General features: G+C 40.0%; 2 protein-coding genes and 1 long non-coding RNA gene across 3 annotated transcripts; 2 read left to right on the plus strand and 1 right to left on the minus strand.

The window, feature by feature from the left end:
- Window positions 1-25: 25 nt before the first annotated feature.
- On the minus strand, window positions 26-7,477 carry LOC122834742 (bile acid-CoA:amino acid N-acyltransferase-like). The gene is made up of 11 exons (XM_044123452.1): window positions 7,244-7,477; window positions 6,411-6,620; window positions 6,095-6,194; window positions 5,235-5,425; window positions 4,982-5,157; window positions 4,316-4,432; window positions 4,112-4,197; window positions 2,329-2,422; window positions 1,577-1,657; window positions 683-818; window positions 26-592 (listed from the first exon to the last, which is right to left on the minus strand). The coding sequence occupies exons 1-11, from the start codon at window positions 7,350-7,352 to the stop codon at window positions 492-494; spliced, it is 1,401 nt and encodes a 466-aa protein (XP_043979387.1). The 5' UTR covers window positions 7,353-7,477; the 3' UTR covers window positions 26-491.
- On the plus strand, window positions 5,089-6,229 carry LOC122834747. The gene is made up of 3 exons (XR_006371240.1): window positions 5,089-5,178; window positions 5,319-5,394; window positions 6,117-6,229. It is a non-coding gene; the product is annotated as an uncharacterized LOC122834747 (long non-coding RNA).
- A 2,093-nt stretch (window positions 7,478-9,570) lies between the features above and the next one.
- Window positions 9,571-13,846, plus strand: sys1 (SYS1 golgi trafficking protein). Its single transcript, XM_044123455.1, has 4 exons — window positions 9,571-9,734; window positions 10,958-11,216; window positions 11,307-11,374; window positions 13,219-13,846. The coding sequence occupies exons 2-4, from the start codon at window positions 11,055-11,057 to the stop codon at window positions 13,457-13,459; spliced, it is 471 nt and encodes a 156-aa protein (XP_043979390.1). The 5' UTR covers window positions 9,571-9,734; window positions 10,958-11,054; the 3' UTR covers window positions 13,460-13,846.
- Window positions 13,847-22,201: the final 8,355 nt, after the last annotated feature.

Consider the following 22,201-nt stretch of genomic DNA (forward strand, 5'->3'; position numbering starts at 1 on the left):
AAGTACTCATTAAACACTTGAGGAAATCTGGAAATCTGACTCTGTTTGTCTACTAGTGTGACTTGATTAATTCGTATTTTTTACCAACTTAGAAAGCAGGTTGTTGTTAAATCTTTTTTATATTATGACATTTTTCATAACATGATTTATTCTGCTTGGGGAATTGGTACATTTTGCACAGTTCAGTTGTTTATGAGCTTTGCTGCTTGAAATTAAATGCCCAGTATTTGGATCATACGGCACAAAGTCTGTAAACTATTTCAAAAACCATCGTCCAGCAGCAGCTCAGTTTCTACAGGAGTTTTATAAAACATAATATATTTATAGCTTTGCTGCTGCTGTGAATTTCCTCCTCGCTTATGTGTGTCCAGTGGTTGGCACTAGAATGACAGCTAAAACTAAGCGGCTCTCTCTTGCGGATGATCTACAATTTTCTGCATAGCAATAAATTAACTTGTCCATTTTCTCAAATCCAGCATCTCTACAGATATTCAGCTTCTCAGATTTTTCTCCAAATAATCCAACATTTTCTTCCATGCATCTTCCTGGGCAGCAGCGTGCGGTGCAGGATGACCGCCCCACATCGTGATCACTGCAGCAGAAACATCAGATCTCATGTAATAATGGCAATAAAAAGTAAAGGACATGAATGGAGTAATGTAAAACTGCAGAGGCAGCTCACATTTCTTGGGTTTGACGGACCACATGGATGCTCTTGCACTCGGGGAATAGGGCGGCTCAATCAGGTGACCAGCGCCGGGGTAGGACAAGCGGGTGAACAGGTGGGATTTACCAGCCAACCTTAACCTCTCCTCAATCTGATGATCCAGAAACCAAGAATTAAAAGCGGTAAAGACATTCGATAGATTGATGACTATAATTGAGACATTGTTTAAAATATATGTGGTACCAAGGATTATTGAGACATTCAAAGTCACTCTCAAAAATTAAAAATTTTATTATCCGTATTTCAATTATGCTCTGTGGCGTGGCACCGATAAATTAAATTTTTCATGTAATTCCAATAATGGCCGAAAGATGGCAGTAGTGGCACATGAGGGAGGGACTTAACGCTGAAGAAGACCAGTATAACACAAGCATTAGCGAAGCCGCTACTAACTTAATGATTTCTGTATATAGAAAAGCATGACTAAATAAAACCAATTATAATATTGTCTCTAAACGGAAAATTAATTGAAAGACAACTGTAGATACTGGAATGAGCAACCGGGGAAGATTGGTAACTATGAAATCTTTACACGTCTTGCAAAGAGCATATTTTTAAGTTACAAATTTCCGTGTAATTCTTTTAAATAGTCAGCGGTATGGTTGCACTTATGCCAAATAGGATACAGATAATTTTATTCATTTAGGTGACAAGAAAAAAAACAAAAGTCTTTTTGGTCAGACATTTCATATTTCATAGAAGAATTGCTTTACAGCGGTTCTCTTAGATCGACAGGAGAGAAAACTAATGTCTTTGTTTGAGATGGTACCCATGAAAGGTGTCAGAAAACCTTGTTCCAAACCATTACCTGTCAATCTGGATTTAAAGGAGTCAATTAACCAACTTTACCAGATCTGCGTTCTCAATGCTTGCAGAACTCAGGTCATCTTCACCCACTATGTACATCAGAGGACAGTCCAGCTTCTCCACCTGCAGAAACACAAGAAAATCAAAGCCAAACTTGTAAATGATATAACATTAATGAGATCTTCTTATATGCAAACCTGGTTTTGCATATATATATATATATATATATATATATATATATATATATATATATATATATATATATATATATATATATATATATATATATATATATATACAAAAATTTGCAGTGCTCATAGCACACTGCAAAGTTAATTTTTTATTTTTTATCTGTAATTGTAAATAATGAGAATAATAACTTTTAATTCTCAAAGAGACTGTTGCACATTCTCCTGGACTTTGGTATTACACTGTATTAATGCTGAAATTTTGCTCTTGCCGGATAGTATTTTTATTTTTTATTTAGAATTTTAGTATGTATTTTATATTCTCTTGTTTGAGTCCATTTGCTCTTATTCCCTGTCACTTTTGCTGCTGTTGCACAATAATGTCCCCGTTGTAGGACAATAAAATATATTTCTATCCTATTCACAGAGCTGTTTAGTGGGTGAGTAAAACTGGATAACAAATATGCTTAATTGTGGCTCAACACATCTTAAATGAGTATTGGTGATTTAAAGTGGGGTCTCACAGGATCGTCTGTTCTTGTTTGAATGATCAGCTCAGTAAAGGTGGATGTTAACAAAAGGTGTAAACAGTTTTTGTTCTGTTACCTTAGCAAACCTGTCAGGAGGAATATTACCAGGCAGAGAGACGTCTTTGAAAATGACATAGCCCTCATCATCAAAATTCCAAAATTTCTGGGAACTAAAAACAAACAAAAAAGAGAAAAACCAGGAGATGAATTGTATTTTTATTTATAACATGTTGATGAAATTTGTAGCACCAGTGATTACTAACTGCTCAGTTGTATTTACAGCTGATGTGTGTTTATGTAACCCACAGAACATGTATTTCTGTCAAAATATGTCCATTTTAAATCTATGTAACTTCACCATCATCAGCAACAAAGACACAGAAGCCAATAAACTGATATGGAGTGTAAAGAACGGGAATTAAGGAAATGGTTAGTGAACTACTTTAAGCAAGAACTTTATTTTCCTATTTGTTACCATTTAAAAGTATTTGAATATATAAGTGACCATATTTGGAGAGTGGGAGGAGCAAAAAAAAAAAAAAAGATCAAACAATAGTATTCATTAAGAAATCACAGTATGTACAGCCCGCTGAAAGGACATATTTGTTCCTGAAGTGTAATCACATTACAACTATAGCGACTATTTAATTGAGCTTGTTCACGACAGACCAATACAAAGTAGCTCTTAATTATGAAGAGCACAAACATCCATCCATAATCTGTATACTCTTGTCCCCAGTCGGGTCCGGAGTGGTGCTGGTCCCATTTAATGTCATATCCCAAAATAAAATATTGTGCAACAACCTGCCTTTGAAATTCAGACAAAACGCTAAGCAGAGTTCACCTTTTTATCAATTATTTTTTTGTATAAAGCCAGCAATTCTGTAAAGATCTCAGAGATTTGTTAAAAACTAAACAACATCACGAAGACGAGGAAACAAAATAGATTATGGGGAAAGATCTGTTATAAAAGAAGCTTTGTTCACTTCATCATGTGTAAATGGAAAAAGTTTGTCTCGACTGTAAACTCACAAAGACATGGCTGTCCAACTAAACAAATATGACCATTAATGGACGGGAAGGAAATTATTCAGAGAACCAGAGGTCACGAAGGGGTCATAGAAAACATGTGGAAGAATGTAAAGTTATCTGATTAGGAAGAGAACAAAATTAAACTTCTGGTCTTCTTGGTGTTGAAACATAGAGATGGCAGCATTATGCTGTGGTACTGCCTTCCTACAGCAATAACCAGGTACCTGGTCAAACTTGATGTGAAAATAAATAAAGTTAAATAAGGAGCAATCCTTGAAGAAAGGCTGACAGCGGTTGCAGATGTTCATCTTCTAGCATAATCATAGAACAAAGCATATTCTTGTGTTAGAATGGCCCAGTCAAAGTTCAATCCATTTGAACTTTGACTCAAACTTTGTGCTCTCCATCCAGTCAGACTGAGACTGAGCTACTTCGCAAAGAATTGGTAAAACATTTAGTCTCCATACACTATTTGAACCACCGTGCAGCCCTGCGATATGGTCCATCACACAAAATTTCAATTAAATACGTTATAGTTTGAGGCTGTTTGGAAAATGTGAAACAGTGTTGGTGCTTCTGCAAGACAATTTATATCCTATAAACATATTACAGATTATCAGCATATTGATCTGAAGGAATAGATTCCATGCAATATACTGACTTTTTTTTAAATCAAATCTAATAAGCCTAATTTCAAGCTGTCTGTGGCTCACTACATTATCACCATCATCATCATCATCATCATCATCATCATCATCATCATCATCATCATCATCATCATCATCATCATCATCATCATCATCATCGTCACCTAGCTGATTATTTACCTGTCAAACTCGTCTGTCCTGCCGTCTGGATTCAAGAGTGACACCATGCTACCCACAGGGCCGTTGATGCAAACCAAACAAGATGGCTGCAGAGAAGCACAGAAAGACAGCAATTCAATCGATTTAGATATTACACATGATTACTGAGAAACATAATTAATTAGAAAGAGAGTTTAAAATGAGGCAATAAGCTTTGTGACGGACTTTAACTCCAGTTTTGGTGGCGATGCGAAGCGTCAGGTAGCCTCCGAAGGAGAGGCCAATGATGCCGACTCTGTCTGAGACGACCTGAGGGTGATCCTGCAGCAGGAGGAAGGCAGCCTGTGGGAGGAAGACGAGCAAAGACCAGCTACATGTTTAGCAAGTAAAACATAAGCAGCAGGAGTAAGCAGGTCCATCGCATGGTTAAAGATATACAAAGATTCATCATTTACTATGTTAGCATAATCTTGTTTTACTCGCTCTCTGCCAAGTGATGGGAATAAAAAAGTAAAAGGCTAAGAAATTATCATTTTTGATAAAAAGCACCGGTGCCACAGTGTTTAGCTCCATTTACGATGAAGGAAGCTGGAAGGCAAAACTTTTCAAATGAAAGATGAATACTTCACACACTGGGTGAATGGATGCCTATGAGGCAATTTGAAACTCATCCCTCACTCTTTAGGCAGCCTTAAAGATTTTAATTTGTAATTCCCAACTTTTTGTTTCCTGGGATACACATCTTATACACCTTTCAAAATGGGAAAGACAAAAGAACATGACATTAAATCATTAAAATAGCTGCTCACTTGATCACATCTACATTCAGGTCAACAATCAAATGGTTTAAATTAACAGGAGGTACAACGAGAAGTGGAAGAATTATCCTGCCTTAAAATATGAATCCCCGACGTTCATACGATTTGGTGGGCCAGGCAGATCTTTGTGCCCAAAGTAGGCAAGACAAAAACTAGCATAGCCTCTGGATGCAAGGAGAGAAGAGCGGTATTCCTGCAGTCCTCCACCCATTCCCCACAGATCCAACATGGCTGGAAACGGGCCTGGACCTGCAGGAGGCCGGGACAAAAGTAAGTGATTTCCTCTACCGGTGAAAAGCCACAACATTAATGGATAAAACGCTCACCAGGTGGTATGAACAATGTTCCTATGAGTCCGTTTTGATTAATCTCTACCCTCTTCACTCCTGGTGCGATGTACCACCGTTCAGCAGTCACCGCTGCCAGCTCAGAGCGCTGCCCCTCGCTGGCTGAGACGTGGCCTTCCAGCAGAGAAACATGCACCAGGTAAGGACTCTCCACATTCTTCTTCCTCAGTCTAAAGAAGAGAGCACATTTCAGTCAGACAATAACAGCTTTTTATACAAATGACTAAATATCAATGATGAAATGTAACAACCTTCACCTGGGAAAACATAAAATAGAAAGAAAAAAATCAGGGATTGTGCATAATCATTTCTTTGCAGCACGTCTAACAATAAACGTAGCTCACTTTTTGTCTCACAGACTTAATTTGGTTTGTTAATTTCCATTCATGATTCTTTCAGTCAAAAGATTCTTGCAACACAAAATCCAACAGTCAAAGTGAAGATGGAGGCAGCCTCTTACCAATATGTTGCTCCATTCATCTACTCTGACCAGCTTCCCATAGCCAACTAATGGCTATTAGTCAACTAAAGAGAGACACACCCATAGCATTATGCTGCCATCACCATGTTTCATTGTGGATATGTTTTTTTTTTTCATCCTTACGAGCAGTTTTAGTTTCCTGCCACATATAGCAGATTGCATGTTGGCCAAAAAAACTCATTTCAGTCACGTCTTATTTGCCTCTCTTCAGTATGTTTGGCTTATGCACTTGCACATTTTGCAGGATGCTGCATATTAACTTTGAATAATTTTCATCAGTGCATTAGGATACATATAAATGAGTTTAATGCCACATGTTTCTCCCTGAGAAGCTCTGGAACTTGTTTCCATCACCTGCCTTAAACCTTCTCTTCCTCCAGGAGCTGGCTGCATGCTCCAGAAGAGTCCCATCGGCTCGCAGCCCAAATAGGAGCCTCCCACTGAAGGATCACGAGTTACTGGACAGACAAAAGGCAGAAATAAAACAAACAAACAAAAAAACAAAACAAAAAAAAAAGGCAAATGAATCCCTACATAGTCACCATTTTATATTAAATTTTATGTTTTCAAGCATATTTGCGGCGTCTTCTTTATCCAGCTGTGGATAATATAAATTGCATTACTTACCACCACATACGTTTATAAAACAAGAATCATTTAATAGTTTCACTCACAGCTAAAAGTTCCACTCTCATCTGTGTTATAATGAGCGAACGACTCCCATAGGTCTCCCTCGTCGCAGTGCATTCTTGCATACACTGTGACGGGACAGCGTGGGGGCAGGAAGTGTCCTCTAATGCCGATCTGCTCGTCAACGAGGGCGCGGACAGGAGCGGCCGTCAAAACGGGGGCGGGTCTGGTGTTGCTCTTCCACCGAACTTTCCCTGCAGGACAAAAGCAATGAGACTTTTTGACACGCAGCAGAGAACTCAGTTAGAGTGAATTATTGATGACAAACAGGAAGCGGGTAAATAAAGAAGGAGGATAGATGTGCAGCAAATGATAAAATATACAGCCCCTGGATTAAAAGCTTTATAAAAAAGATAATCCTTGTTTTCATTTTGGAGGATTTAATGAGAACATTATCCAAGTTTATTTATTTTTTGTCTGGTTTTTTGAGGGCTCACTTCATGCCCCACAGACAACTAAACATTTTTTTGTTTAATCTAAAAACTTTTTTTAGAGGCAAACCTGAGCAAGAGGAGTGTCCTCCAAAAGGGAAGGATCCCAACATTAATATTTCAATAAGTTTATAGCATGAAAATATCAAAAGATACAACATTATTTGAAGAATTTGAGGTAGATATTTATGCAAGAACAAAAAATAAATATGTTCTACCAATAACATAGTAGTTAAATCAAATGTAAGGAAATTCCAGTGAAAGTAAGTGATTAAATTACTATCATCAATTTATGTAAAAGTACAGAAGTTTTCTAAGTTATAGGTTTTCCTCCTTATGTGTCCACCTGAAAAACAAAGCGCTGGATAAATAAACCATAACTTTACCTGTAAGCCGCTGCAAACCTGCCAGTTTCTTCCAAATAGTGAAGTCTGGTTTCATCTTGATGTGACCGAGCCGCTCTATAGCTTTCACACTCACATGTGGCCTGAACATTACGTCCTCTCTGTGTGCTCTGCAAGCAGAAATGATGAAATATCAAGCAGAGAAACACCAGAAAAGCATCGCTCACTGACTCCAAAGGCTTCAGTGAATGGAAAACAAAGACATGTCAGATAGTAATCCTGCTATGGTCTGTTTCCTTATGTTGCACAATTGTTAGAAATTAACCTTTGACCTTTGGATTGCAACACAGAAGGGTGTATTGAATAAAAGTATCTAAAAGTTTATACTTTATGTAAGCTCTGAGAACATTTTTATCATTAATATGTTTATATTTGCTTTCTGGCTTCGGCACGAATACATACATTCAAATTGATATTTATGTAAAATCTAAATAAAAACCCTGCACATTATGTTCTGTTTTGTCCCAGTTTGTTTTTATTGTGGTAATCTTTGCAACACTGAAGATCTGTTCTTTCTTTACTTATTGAAGTATATATCAATGTTGCTGTAAAAACCGGTCAAACCTCACATGTTCACGCATTAAAGGGACGTACCACAGCTTCACACTAATGATAAAAGTACGAGTTAAAGTAATCTCCAGATGTGAAAAATGCATGTCTTAAACAAAAACATCATGTGCAGCCAAGGGAATACTCACTGTCCCTTTAAAAAGATATCAGATTCAACCCAAGGGCCAACGAGCAAACAACGAGCACAAAGTTTGAGTATAAGGTTTAATGTCCCCTTCCAGTACATTTTCCATCTGCAAAACAAGATCAAACCAGAAGTTTGTCCACCGTTTTCTGGCAGCAAGCAGTAAAAACAAGTTCACACCTGAAACTGATTAAAAGTTACCTTATCGCTGATTGAACTCTTTACAGTGGAGTAAAAGATTTATGAAAAAGAGAATTAGGTGAACATTTACACAACTGAAGTAAATGCTTGGGGGAGCAATTATGAAAGGGGAGGGGTTGACAAACATCGCTGCAACGTCATTCAATCACTATGAAATGTTCACGCTTCAAAACAATATTTATCTCCTTCCTACATTTTTCTATTTCTATTTTCTATTTCTTTTTAGAAAAATAAATAAGGAACAAGTAAATAATAAAAACATGGTATTGAGATTGTCATAGAGTTAAAACTTCAAAAAAGGAAATAAAAAATGTATAATACATTGTGGTCAATTTACAAATGTATGAAATTATTATATAATAATAAACAAATGTTGATTGAATCCCATAGTTTATTTTTAAGTAACATTTCCTTTTATTTAATGTCTGTTCTCTTTACTGAAGCACTTCAACTTGATTACAGCAGCACACCTGAGTTTGAACTTATTGCCTCTTCTTTTTTTGGAAATCAATAAAATACTACTGCCTTCAATGTACTATTGAGGGTGTGAGTTAGTTTAAAAATGACAAAGTGGATATTTGTTGATTATGACCCCTTTAAACTCACCAATAGACTCACTAGATATAGCTAAACTAGACTTATGATTAATTCTAAAATACAGAAGAAGTAACATTTGAAGAAAAGGACAAAAGAACAAAGTCTGAAGATGAAAGAAAAATGTTTGAAGGTAAACTGCGAGGAGAAAAATATTTTAAAATTTATAAAAAACTGATTCCAAAGTGACTAAAGATAAATGAACTCCAAAATCACACATAGCAAGGGACAATGAAGAGAAACAGGCACAGAAAGGTGCTTTCCTTCCTTAAGAAGAGTCAGGAATAGGACACAGAATGTCAAATTCCACTGCCAAAAATTGACTTGCAGATCTACTCGAAAGCTGATGTAATATTGACATAAATATTAATTTTAGAAAAATAATGACTATGAAAGAATATTAGGAATAAACCTTAATTAGAGGTAATCGGAATCCTGAACAGGGAATGATAAAACAAAGAAATAAAGAAACAAGACTTAAAGGTGCATAAATAAGAACATAACAAAACCATGTCAACAGCTTGCAAATTTGTAGGGTTTTTTTTCTTTGTATTGTTAGGTAAAAAATTTCAAACTACTCGAAAACAAAGGTAAGGTAAGGTAAGCAATGCTATGCAGCATCAATTATGTTCATATAAAACACGTCATAGGTCACAACAGTTAAATATTCTATAGAAATATGCTGTTATTATGACTCTTCATTGAAAAAAATAAGCTTTTTACCTTACCGAAACTAGAAATGTATCTTCCTACTGTTTACCGGTAGGTGGCAGTAATGCACCACAGCGCTGTTTACCTGCTTTCACAGAACAAGATGAAGTTTAGTTTCGTTTCCGGGTCTTTTGCCGTGACGTCTTTGTTGTGAACTCGGTTTAGTCCACCGTCAATACCTCCACCTCATCCCTGGAGAGGCTTAAACCCCGTGAGAAACCAAAAGGATTGTAGTTGAAATTCCTCCTGAAGTGTCCGTGGTCCAGTTTACAGGTGTGTCTTTTTGTCTCTGTCATTTTAAAACGGAAGCTGAAAAACATGCTAGCACTAATCGTTTTCCATGTTGTTATCGTTGTATAAAACCCCAATGCAATAGTACTTATTTTCTTTGGGTATATGTTAGAGGACTTTCTCCTTATTTTCCCAGAGGAATCACGTCTGCTCGTGTACATGTTTTAGAGGATAATAGCTGTCTGTATGCTAGCAGCTTTAAGTCATATTCCAGTTCACCTAAAACCACCAAAATGGCCCTTTAAACATGTTATAGTAACTTTAAAACATCCATTAAATGATGGTTATGAGTTAAATATATATATATATATATATATATATATATATATATATATATATATATATATATATATATATATATATATATATATATATATATATATATATATATATATATATATATATATATATATATATATATATATATATATATCTTGTATGGGGTGGAATGATGATACCAAAACAAATGAATGATTTAGACAGAGAAATTAGGCTCACAACTTTATTTTTATGGTTAATTGTCTCTAATCAACACATGAACACAACAGTAAAAAAAAAGCCCCAGATAAAAACAAAGCCCCCCCCCCCACTATTTTTGACTATCTCCCATAATTCCTGTAGAATATTTGACCTTTGGTCTTTTTAATTGTACAGCTCCACATCGTCAGTAGGGTCGAGACTGCAGCTTTATCCCTACTGAGGCTTAATGTTAACCTTTCTAAAGGTCAATTCAAATTCTACAAGAGCAGATAAATGTATTTTCTCTCCCAGAGCTGCAAGAGCATCAAGACATCTTTCTGTTCTTTTTTTGAGAGTTTAGAAGTTTAGTTAGTTTATTTTGGACACATCATCTAAGTAGAAGTATAAAGACAAATGCATATAACAAATGCAGATATTACACAAAATACTGCTTAAATGTTTGCTATTTTTGCCACTATTAATATGCCAACGTCGACCTTATTAAATTAAAGACAACATAACTTGATAAACACACTTTTACAAGATAGTCAGATCATGTTTTTTCCTTCTTTATGAAAATGTATCATTATGCTACTGTTACAGTGAATGTCTTTGAGTTTTTTAAAGAAGCTGTGAGGGCAAAATGTTTCAAAACGTATTCAACTTGCCTGAATACCTTCTACCAGACTTTTAGAGCTACTACCATAAAACATTGAGTGAAATAATGCTTTTCATTTTGGGTGCAGGTTGGAGGGTTGCAGGTGGTACTGGATGGGCCAGCTGTGGTTGCTTTGGGCCAGTTTCCAGCACTCTTTGGGCCTGCATGTGGAGCATCAGTGAAATATGGCCAGCAACTTCCGGAGCTATATCTGGGACCCGGTCCTCATTATCTGCCAGATTGTGTTGATGCAGTGCATCTACTACAGCTTCCTCGGCCTGTGGTTGGCTGGCGTGGACAGCCTTGTGCACAGTAGTCGCTCCCTAGATCAGATCTTCAGCTATGAAGTAGGTCAAATCCATTCCTTGTAATACCTGCTCCTTTAAGCCTGCATGTTAAAAGTTTACTCTTTTTTTTTTTTTTTTTTTTAAAAAAAGGTCCTTGGTTTTGCTACCATGCAGGGAAGGCTCTCGATGATGGCGTTTATCTTGAACTCTCTTACATGGTGAGAAGATCTGCTTTCTTTTTAAGGTCATACACAAACAGATGAGAACAATTGGAAATTTTCTATTCATTACATATAAAACCACCTGCAGGCATCACAGACTCCTTAAATCACAACTTTATAATTTACCACTCATGGAAGGTTTTTTTTGTCTTTGTTTTTAAGGTTTTTAAGGGTCTTCCCTTCAGTTCGGTTCAGTTTTATTGAACTGTGTCCATTCACACTAAGTATCTTACACAATAAGGCAGTTTGGTCTAAACATACAAACAGATTTAAAGTGAGTTACAAACATTTCAGTAGGAACCTTGTCCTAATACAGTCAATTTCAGCTTATTCAAACTGATAAAAACAAACAAAATAACTTTTCTATCTATATATGAACATAGTTTGTATTTAGAAAAACTGCTTGGAGTCACTGACTTAAAGCAATCAATCCTTTTTGACCAGCATGTAGCAACAGCAGACATGAGGTTGTTCACTTTCAGCAATCTTTCATACTGAGCCATTGAAAATGTGTCTCACATATGATCAAAAGCACCTTTTGTGATTCTGTGGCAACAAATGGAGCAAAAAGCAGCGGAAGCCCAGAGAATGAAAATGTTTTAGTCGCCATCCTGAGGCCATTTCAGTAGAGTGTGTAATAACCAGCTGTCAGGGAAGTAAGTAGAGTCAGACAGGCAGGGTTTAGTGTATTGTGAGCCTGGCGGGCCACCAGGCTTAGCAAGCTTTTTTTTTTTTTAAATGCTTACTTTTTTAAGACCTTATAGTTGGTGTTCAGATTTTAATCTTTCATTCTTCCAATAACCCATATTTATCAAGTGATATTTTCTAAATTTTCTGTCAACTTTAAACATTTTTTAACTCAAAAACATGACGGGCTGCTGGATGAATGACTGCAGAGCGCCTCAACCACCGGACTTAGCAAGTTTTCTGGGGGAAACCTTGAGCAGATATTACAGATATTCAGTAAACTACTCGATGCCGTACATAAATATTTAAAAGTTTTTCCACTTCTGACTTGATTTGTCTTCCAGAAACATTTCTTTATAAGGGTTTCTTTTGCCACTTCTCAGGGAGGCTGTGTCTCTTTCTTCACCTCAGGAGCCCTGAGTGCTATTTTACTGGTGATTTAGGATTTTCTCTGCATTTCTCTGTTTTTAAGTTGGTAGAAAATATATTTTTCTATGATTTGGTTTGAACATATTAACAGTGATCAAAGGTTATTTGTGATACATGAGAGTAGGAAATGACAAACACTGAAAACTGTTGAAAAAAATCTAAGTAATATAATACAAAATAGATCAGTGAATGGAAAAATAAACTGCAGCTATTAAGTATCATGAGTTTCAAGGTCAGCTTTTAAAATGCTTTGTAGTTTCAGGATTTATTACATGCAACACAAAATGCTCATCCAGCAGAGTGAAGATTTGTCTGATTAATGTTTTGCTCTAAATTTATGCAAACAAACGTTTTCCCTTTGTTTGCGAGTCGAGTTTATTCCGTTGCCTTGGATCTGTTCCTCCTCCTCCCACTCATCCGTTTTTAGAAATAAATGTGTCAAGTCTCCTTTGTGTTCACCGTTAACTCTCCATTTGTCATATAGCAGCTTTTTAAAACCCAAACAGCTTTGAAATAGACTTGGTTAGTCTTCAAAACTAAGTTAAGTCAACACCAATATATATATATATATATATATATATATATTTACATATATATATATATATATATATATATATATATATATATATATATATATATATATATATATATATTTACATCCAGCAGCTTTTAAAACCCTTCTTTTCCTGAACTTTGCTGATCATAACTTCTCAATGTTCTGGCAGCGCTCTGGGTCTGTGGTTTTTCATCCGTCGGGGGAAGCAGTGCCTGGACTTCACCGTCACCGTTCACTTCTTCCACATGATCGGCTGCTGGATCTATAACTCCCACCTTCCCTCGGCGCTCTCCTGGTGGCTCGTCAACGTGGCGTGCATCGCGCTGATGGCTGTGATCGGGGAGTACCTGTGCATGCGGACTGAGCTCAGGGCCATCCCAGTCAACACTGGACCCAAATCGAACCTGTGAACTGTTCAGATGTTTTTAAGACCTGAGGAACTGGCTGATAAGGTTGTTTCCATTGTTTATAAACCCACGTGAACAGACCAGCTGAATAGTTATGAATCTTATCATAAAGTTTCCTCCAGCTGACTGGATATTTATTCATAGCTGCTTATTAAATGTTTGACAGTATTGTCTGTGTTATAATGTTTTTTAAAGCACAGTATCATCCCTACATTTGATTACAGTTTGTACTTTGATTCATGTTGATGTATTTATCATCATGATACTCTGTATCCACACTATCCTCCTCTTTCAGTTGCTTCTTATAGTTCATGGTGTATGAAATGTAGAATATAGTCGTTTTTACTCCTGTACATCCTGCGACCCGTGGAATAAAGTCCTGAACTCTCAGGGTTCTGGTTAATAAAGTAACTATAAAGTTCCTAGCTTATTACTGGAGCTCTCAACAGCCACATAATTGAATAGAAATTAACACTTAAAAATTTGGCACCACAATGAATCATGTTCATGGTTTGAACACCTTTAATGTGAGATGAATCCTGTAAATTCAACTGAAAAACAATCTGTAGAAGCTCCAATAACCAGGTTGCATTAATGCGTTCACCCTTAAGCTAATGCTTTGTTAAGGCTTCTGATACCATGTCAGCAAACCACATCTGTACTAGGTAATATTTGTAATGTTCTCTAAATTTACCTGGTCTCTGGTCCACAGCCGTCTTCATATGGATCCACATATTTTTCTGTCATATTTAGAGGATCGGTGAAGCCATGAGTCGGTTTTTATTTGGCTACGCCGCTCTATTTTTAATTTAAAAATATGTTCGGACTCACTGTGGAGCTGAAAAGTGTCATCTAGTCATATGTATTCATATTTATCCAAAAACACCAATTTTATCTGAAAGAGTAACCCCTGAGCATGATACTTCCTCCACTCTGTTTCACAGGGGCGTCAAACATGTTTTCCAGATATGTGACCCTGAAGTTCCAGTTTGGTTTAATCAGATTATTTCACATCCTCCCACAAAGTTTAGAGGTTTTTCATCCACACTTCACAGTCCAGACATCTGGTGACGTCTTGTGGTGTGATCAAGTTTCGATCAAATGTCCAGTTTTTATCACTTTGGTCGCACATTTTCTCTTTAGATGAGTATCTTTACTGTATAATCATATACAATACATAATGTCAGGACTGATCTTATACATGTTTTATGTTAGAAATCTAAGTTTTATTGAGACTAAACTCAGGTTTGGTTTTGCCAGTCGAGATTAAAGTCTGCATATTCACTCAATGCAGGACTTTTTTGTTAAGCTTGCACTGCATTTTTCACAGCTATTAATGTTTGGCTCTGGGCCTGCATGTATTTATGTATTATGCAGCACAGTCTGGCCTGTTTAGGGACACTTTGTCAGCCATCATCTGAGCTCTGACAACAGGAAATACAACAGGGGGAAAAAACACACAGAGGTTTTCTGGAGCAGAGCCTCCCTAATGCTTCTGAGACTCCAACTGATTTTTTTTTAGTCTAGAGATGCAAAGTCAGCTTTGAAAGTTCAGACTATGCAATGTTTTAGTGTAACACTAAATTTGATCAATATGAACAAGATATAAAATCTGAGTTGGAAGCTGTTAGGTCCTTCTGTACTGAGCAGCGGGGTGTGAGTGTTTTCAAAAATGTATTTTTATATAGTTGGGCAACAGATTCATAACAAGTGCTGCTGTCAGCTCAAATAATAAGACTAAAGGATTTCACACTATGTTATTACTTTCAGGTGGGTCATTTAAGGTTAATGCAAGAATATATGTTTAGACACATTTGAATAAAAATATTGGTTGTTAATAGTAATTATTTTAAATGTTTTTGAGTTTACTCATTTGGAGCCAGACGTTAAAAACACTTTCTATAGCTTGTCCATATCACAGCTCATCATTTGTACAGTGAGCAAACCTGGAGATAAATAAGATCTTCAATGTTTTGCTTGATATCCTGACTGGATCATATGAAACATTCGTCATTATCAGTATATAGAGAAGCTATCTGGATGCAACCAGGTAAGTCAGCGTCTCATTGTGACCTTGCTGGAGGCCTTATGGTTCACACATTAATGTTGTGCTTCACAGAAGTCCTTCAAAACATCTCATTTAGATTTGCTCTAATGAGAGACAAATAAATTACAATTTGTTTTCCCATTTGCAGGGTTTTAGGCATTGTGTATTCAACTTTTTACAGTCATTTTAAAAATAAATATCAACATGTTTGAATTGGTAGTATGCATTTTTAACAACTTAAGGTTGGATTTCAATAGATACAGAATCAGGAAATTCCCAGACAATTTTTTTTTTATGTTCAAATCATATAATAAGTAGAGGGTGTACTTTGTTTTTTACCACAATGTATTTGCCAGGAATCGTTAGTCAATGTTCTGAGCTAAACATGCTCTGGTGCAGTTCAGTGATCTGTCCCTGTTTTCCCTTTTTAAATAAACAGAATAACATCCAGAATGTGGAGCAAGTTTCCTCCTGCAAAATGCAACAAATATGCCAGTTAATAAGCAAAAAACAGTTTAAACACTGAATTTATATATATATAAATGAGAGATTTTGGAGTGTCTCAGTCTAGTCAAAGACACAAATAAAATTTTAGATGCTGCTGTGTGATATAAAGCAGGTCAAAAACAATCTATTGTGGCTGAATTAAAACTGCGCAGTGGGACGAAATCCTCCACATTCAAGAGAAATTTTACATTTTTTTCTGGCAAATGTTTGATGGCAGTTGTTCCTGCCGAAGGTGGAACCAGCTGTCAGGTCAGGTGGTATTTATATTTCAATCTGGAGAGACTCAGACAGAGAAAATGAACAGCGATTAAAAAGGTTTATTGACAGAAATGAATTTAAAGTTCTTTGGCGCTCGGGCCCCGGCTGTGGTCATCAAGCTGTGAATTGCAATAAGCTCGGATGAGCATTCCCGATGTAGGATAGGAATGTCATCCCCCCGGGACCCGGCCCTGGTGGTGGAGGTCGGAGAAGGATGCGAGCTTGAGGATCTGGGCGAGGGAAGGTGGAGAAGGGGTGGAGGAGGGTTGAGCGCGGTTGGGATGCGGAAGACGCCATGGATGGAGGTCCTTTTCAGCTGGGCCTTGGAAGGCGATTGGACGTGACGTGGCTTGGTCCAGCGTTGATAGGACAGCGGTGATGGGCGGGATGCTCCGATAGGACGAGCCAGGTGGGGCTAAAGAGTCTTCCAGTTTGAATTTGCGCCCAGGCTTCATTTCAATCTGGAGAGACTCAGACAGAGAAAATGAACAGCGATTAAAAGGTTTATTGACAGAAATGAATTTAAAGTTCTTTGGCGCTCGGGCCCCGGCTGTGGTCATCAAGCTGTGAATTGCAATAAGCTCGGATGAGCATTCCCGATGTAGGATAGGAATGTCATCCCCCCAAAAGGGGAGGCTGAGGCCGGGGCCGAGGCCGAGGGATAAATGTCGTAATCGGAGGGCTGAGAATGCGGTGAAGCATAAAGGGGTTTGTTACTGGTAAGCGAGAGTCAGAAAGGGGAGCGTTGCGGCATAAAATAGCGGCGTGCGGGTAGGTGAAGGCTAGCTGGGGGCGGCGCTGCAGCGTGAAATAACTGAATGCTGGTAGATGGAGGCCAGCCGGGATGCGCGTGAAATGACTGAATGCTGGTAGGTGAAGGCTAGCTGGGGGGATGCCGCTATGCGTGAAATGACTGAATGCTGGTAGGTGAAGGCTAGCTGGGGCTGCGCCAGCGTGAAATAACTGAATGCTGGTAGATAGAGGCCAGCCGGGATGCCGCGCGTGAAATGCCTGAATGCTGGTAGGTGAAGGCTAGCTGGGGGCAGCGCTGTGCGTGAAATAACTGAATGCTGGTAGATAGAGGCCAGCCGGGGATGCCGCTATGCGTGAAATGACTGAATGCTGGTAGGTGAAGGCTAGCTGGGGGCGGCGCTGTGCGTGAAATGACTGAATGCTGGTAGGTGAAGGCTAGCTGGGGGCTGCGGTGTGCGTGAAATAACTGAATGCTGGTAGATAGAGGCCAGCCGGGGATGCCGCTATGCGTGAAATAACTGAATGCTGGTAGATGGAGGCCAGCCAGGGGATGCCACTATGCTTGAAATAACTGAATGCTTGTAGATGGAGGCCAGCCGGGATGCCGCTATGCGTGAAATGACTGAATGCTGGTAGATGGAGGCCAGCCGGGGGTGCCGCTATGCGTGAAATGACTGAATGCTGGTAAGTGAAGGCTAGCTGGGGGCGGCGCTGTGCGTGAAATAACTGAATGCTGGTAGATGGAGGCCAGCCAGGGGATGCCACTATGCTTGAAATAACTGAATGCTTGTAGATGGAGGCCAGCCGGGATGCCGCTATGCGTGAAATGACTGAATGCTGGTAGATGGAGGCCAGCCGGGATGCGCGTGAAATGACTGAATGCTGGTAGGTGAAGGCTAGCTGGGGGCAGCGCTGTCGTGAAATGACTGAATGCTGGTAGATGGAGGCCAGCCGGGATGCCGCGCGTGAAATGACTGAATGCTGGTAGGTGAAGGCTAGCTGGGGGCGGCGCTGTGCGTGAAATGACTGAATGCTGGTAGATGGAGGCCAGCCAGGGGATGCCACTATGCTTGAAATAACTGAATGCTTGTAGATGGAGGCCAGCCGGGATGCCGCTATGCTTGAAATGACTGAATGCTTGTAGATGGAGGCCAGCCGGGATGCCGCCTTGCGTGAAATGACTGAATGCAGGCAGATATTGGCCAGCTGGGGGTGCCGCTGAGTGATGCTATGACATAGTGTTGCCAATTAGAATAATATCCCCAAAATGAAGCTGCGGCTGGGGCCGAAGCTGGGAGTTAGAGACTGGGGAAATGAGAATAGGCCGGGAAGCTACACTAACTTGAGGTTTACGGGCTGGGACTTTAGGAAGTCAATACCAGGTGACGTTACTGATGGAAACACTTCTCGGCATGCTGCATACTTCAGTGAGTCAGGGAGGCAACTTTATTCCCCCACACAAACTCTGAGTGTGGACGATGCCAGTGTGAGCTCGGCATGAGAACTCCCTAGAGTTTGATCCAAAGGCTGTATCTCCAACCTGGGTTGCTCCAGATAACTGCCTGCTACTGGAGATGAGATGCTAGAACTATGGTTAGACTGAGGACATTAAAGGATATGAGTGAGCTATGGGAACATCCTGGAATGGAACTTAAGATGGGGGTGTGAAGGACAAAGGAGAAAGATGATGTTAAGGAAGAAAACAATTGCGTGATGACGTCACAGAATTACAGTGTTTAATCCCATACAAAGAAGCGTATGAATTAACAACAAAACTTTTGAATACTTACCACAAACCTGTTCAAAATTAAGAAATTTGTTCAGAATAAGAATGTTCGAAATATCTTTTACCCATGATACTTACCACAAACCTGTTCAAAATTAAGAAATTTGTTAGGAATAAGAATGTTCAATCTACCTTTTACTCATGCCGTAAGATTAACTGTATTAAGCACAAAATAATCATTTTTCTCAACAATGAGCATAACATTTGCTGGATGAGAGCATGCATTTGCATGAGGTTGACCAACCACCACCAGGTAATTGCGCAGTGCTTGTGAGGCACTGAGGGAAGCTGAGAAGTTACGAGATATAATTATAAGAAGAGAATGCTGGAGATGACTACAGAGCTGTTGCCATAAGGTCGAGAGGGTACCTTGAATACTGGTGAAACGTGATCTTAAGAATTGAATGCTGTCGTATAAAATTATGATCCTATGGTTGCGAGAATGCAGGGGCTTGGAACGATGGCTGAGCATGAAGCGAAGATTGGGGCAGGAAATGAGGCTGAGACACTGAGGAAATATAGGGTATAAAACTACAGTGCAAACGTGGATGACTGTTTGACGTAAATGATTTTTTTTTTTTTTTTTTTTTCGTCCTCTCTCTAATAGCTGGACGAACGAAGTCTGGGAGAGATGCTTATTAGCAAGGGTTTAGAAGGCGGGATGCTGGTAGATGAAGGCCAGCTGTTGAAGAGAGCGTGTTCGAATGGCAGGATGTTGATAGATGAAGGTTGGATCTGCGATAAGCGGACGTGATTAAATTGATGAATAGCAATAGAATTGCTTAGGGTGAGTGATAACGATGAAAATAATGGCGGTTCGGCTTGTGGGTCGAACATGATAGCTTATGGCAGAGAGCTGCGATGTACGGACGCTTTGCATAAAAAAAAAAAAAAAAAAACCCTCGAGAAACAGGTTACAGGGTGGAACGGGTTTCGCAGAAAACTGAGGACTCGTGCTGTTGAAAATGGAGGCGGAGCAAACCGGCTGCATGGGGATTCAACGGCTGGAAAGAATGGGAAAATTAGAGAGGAAATGCGATACGGGACTCCCGGCGACAAGAAGGTGCTGATTCACCCCCGTGGGGGAGAGGATATTGGCTCGGAAGAGGGACTGGAACGAATGGGCGAGAGTGAAACCTGGGAAAGCAAGAGGACAGGATGGCCTGGGGATAACGTGCGAATTCAGACGATTTATTTATTTTGATGAGAGATGAAGCCTAGAAGTGCCAGCAGGGGCATGAGCTTGTAATGACAGCATGCGAGGCAATTTACTGTTGGTGGAGAACGCCGAGCTATCGGATGGCAAAGACTAATTGAGGGGCAAAATGAATCTACGTAGCCGAACGTGGGAAACGACTCGGTAACCGCAGGCTACTGTTAACATGCTTAGGGTGCTGTAATGTTATCTGGGCATGTTTCGTCTGTGATTACCGGCATCTGGCAGTAGTACTCGACTCAGTTGATTACTTGGGGGAAAACTTAGCAGAGTTCTGTATTTTTGTTATGACTAATGCACATGCATGGCTCAGCACGGCGGCGGCAGGTCTCCTTCACTGTTGCATAAACCCGGCAAGCGTCTCGGTGTTCAAGTTGCGTTTGAAGGCAGCTCGGGATACAGGTTGCAACATTTAATGAATAAAACGGTTTTAACTGTGAAAGTGACGGGGAGACACGGATATGTGAAAAGCGGGAGCCCCTATGTATGAAAGAGTGCAAGAGTGGCACTTCTGGGGTGGGGACAGACGGCTTCCGGTTCAGAGGGAGGGGAGGGGCACTGCTTTCTCTGGGCAGGCAATACCCTACAAGCTCACCGTACCGCTAGGCCTGGGGGGAAGCAGTTAAGCTTCTAACGCCAAGGAGAAACCCAGAAGCAACTTAGCCAATCCTAAAAAACCTAAGTTAAGAAAAGGGGATATTTGATAACTAGCCTGGTGAAAACCGCTGCCAGATCGTTAAGGTCTTCTAGTTCACTCGGAACAGCACGACTGTGATGAAACGTGAGGTATCGATTAGCCTTTTGCATTATGTAACAGGGAAAATTACTGAAGCTCGAACGCCGGACGCTTATCCTTTGAGGTTAATGCGACATCACCTTCTATTTAAAGTTACCTTTGATGGGTAGTGAATGGGACTCTAAGCAAAAATTTGATGAGAAACGATGATGCGATGATGGCCCTGGCGTGATGACTTGGTTACCGATTGGAGAAGCTCTGAGCTGATTGGTACCGATGTGACCTGGGGGATTATTAGCCGGCTTCACATTCTACAGCGCATATGACTGACTACTGAGACTAGGAGCACAGTTAGACTAGAGCTATAATTTACGGCTTGAGTCCATGCAGTCACCTCGCTTTTACAACGCGAACGGCGTCATGAACTGTAGTGGCGGGTGGTGAGGCGGTGCAAGGAACCGAGTAGCAGTAAAACGATGATGTTTGGAGAAATTTATAGTCTGGTAGTCCAGATTATCCTAAATCCCAGGCAGCACTGCCGAGTGGAAACCAGGGCTCAAGACGGGTAGGAGCGGGGTGAACTGATGGACCGAGACGTGACGAGCGACAGCTACGAACAGAAGGACAGGGACTCAGACATGGTACAAAGCACGGGGTAATCAGGGAATGAGAGCACCTGGGGCAAATCAAGGGGAGAGGGACGACACAGAGACTCTGAAGGCACATGTTGAAACAGAGAAATTAATGCGGTAACCATGACAACCCATGAACGGCTCTACGTAGCTGGGTGGCTGAATAATACCGCTTTGCAAATGAATGTGGAGGGGCACGGCCGCTGACTTGAGACGGACCGAGAAGCGGAGCTGAATGTCTGGTGCGGGCGTACTAAAGTTCGGGGAGGAGTATGTGGGGCTTGATGCCTGCGAAATGACAGAGGCTACTACTAGGTGCCGGGCGCTGAAGAAACGCAGTCGGCGGTCCGCTTTGTCGCCGCTGGGAGGGATGCTACTAGTTACTGATTTATTTATGCATTTATTCGGTAAAGCTCTGAAGCATTTAAAGCGCAGCCTGGGTGACGCATGCGAATAAGGCTTGCAAGTTCGGGAGGGAGATGGACTAAGAAAAAAGTCCTACGTTTCCTAACATTGCGAAACATGGATGAGATATGTGAGGATACGTCTTACCTGGAAGGCCCGAGGCGGGCGTGGCGTGGGAAATCCGACGGAAGGAGCGGATGACCGGGCTGATAGCGGCTATACGGAAGTATGTGAAGTTGTTGGCGTAGGTCGGTGCGGCGAGACCTGGCGAGCCGGCCAAGGCCGTGAAGTGGGTAGCGCTGGAGCAGGTGACGGTGGATCCCAGTCAGCGAGAAAGCGGCGGGAGAAGCTGCTTGGAATGAATGAGGTCCAGGGATTCTCTTCCATCTGGGGAGCGTCTGAGGG

Source organism: Gambusia affinis, linkage group LG07 (assembly GCF_019740435.1).
Source record: "Gambusia affinis linkage group LG07, SWU_Gaff_1.0, whole genome shotgun sequence".
Classification (NCBI taxonomy): Eukaryota; Metazoa; Chordata; class Actinopteri; order Cyprinodontiformes; family Poeciliidae; genus Gambusia; species Gambusia affinis.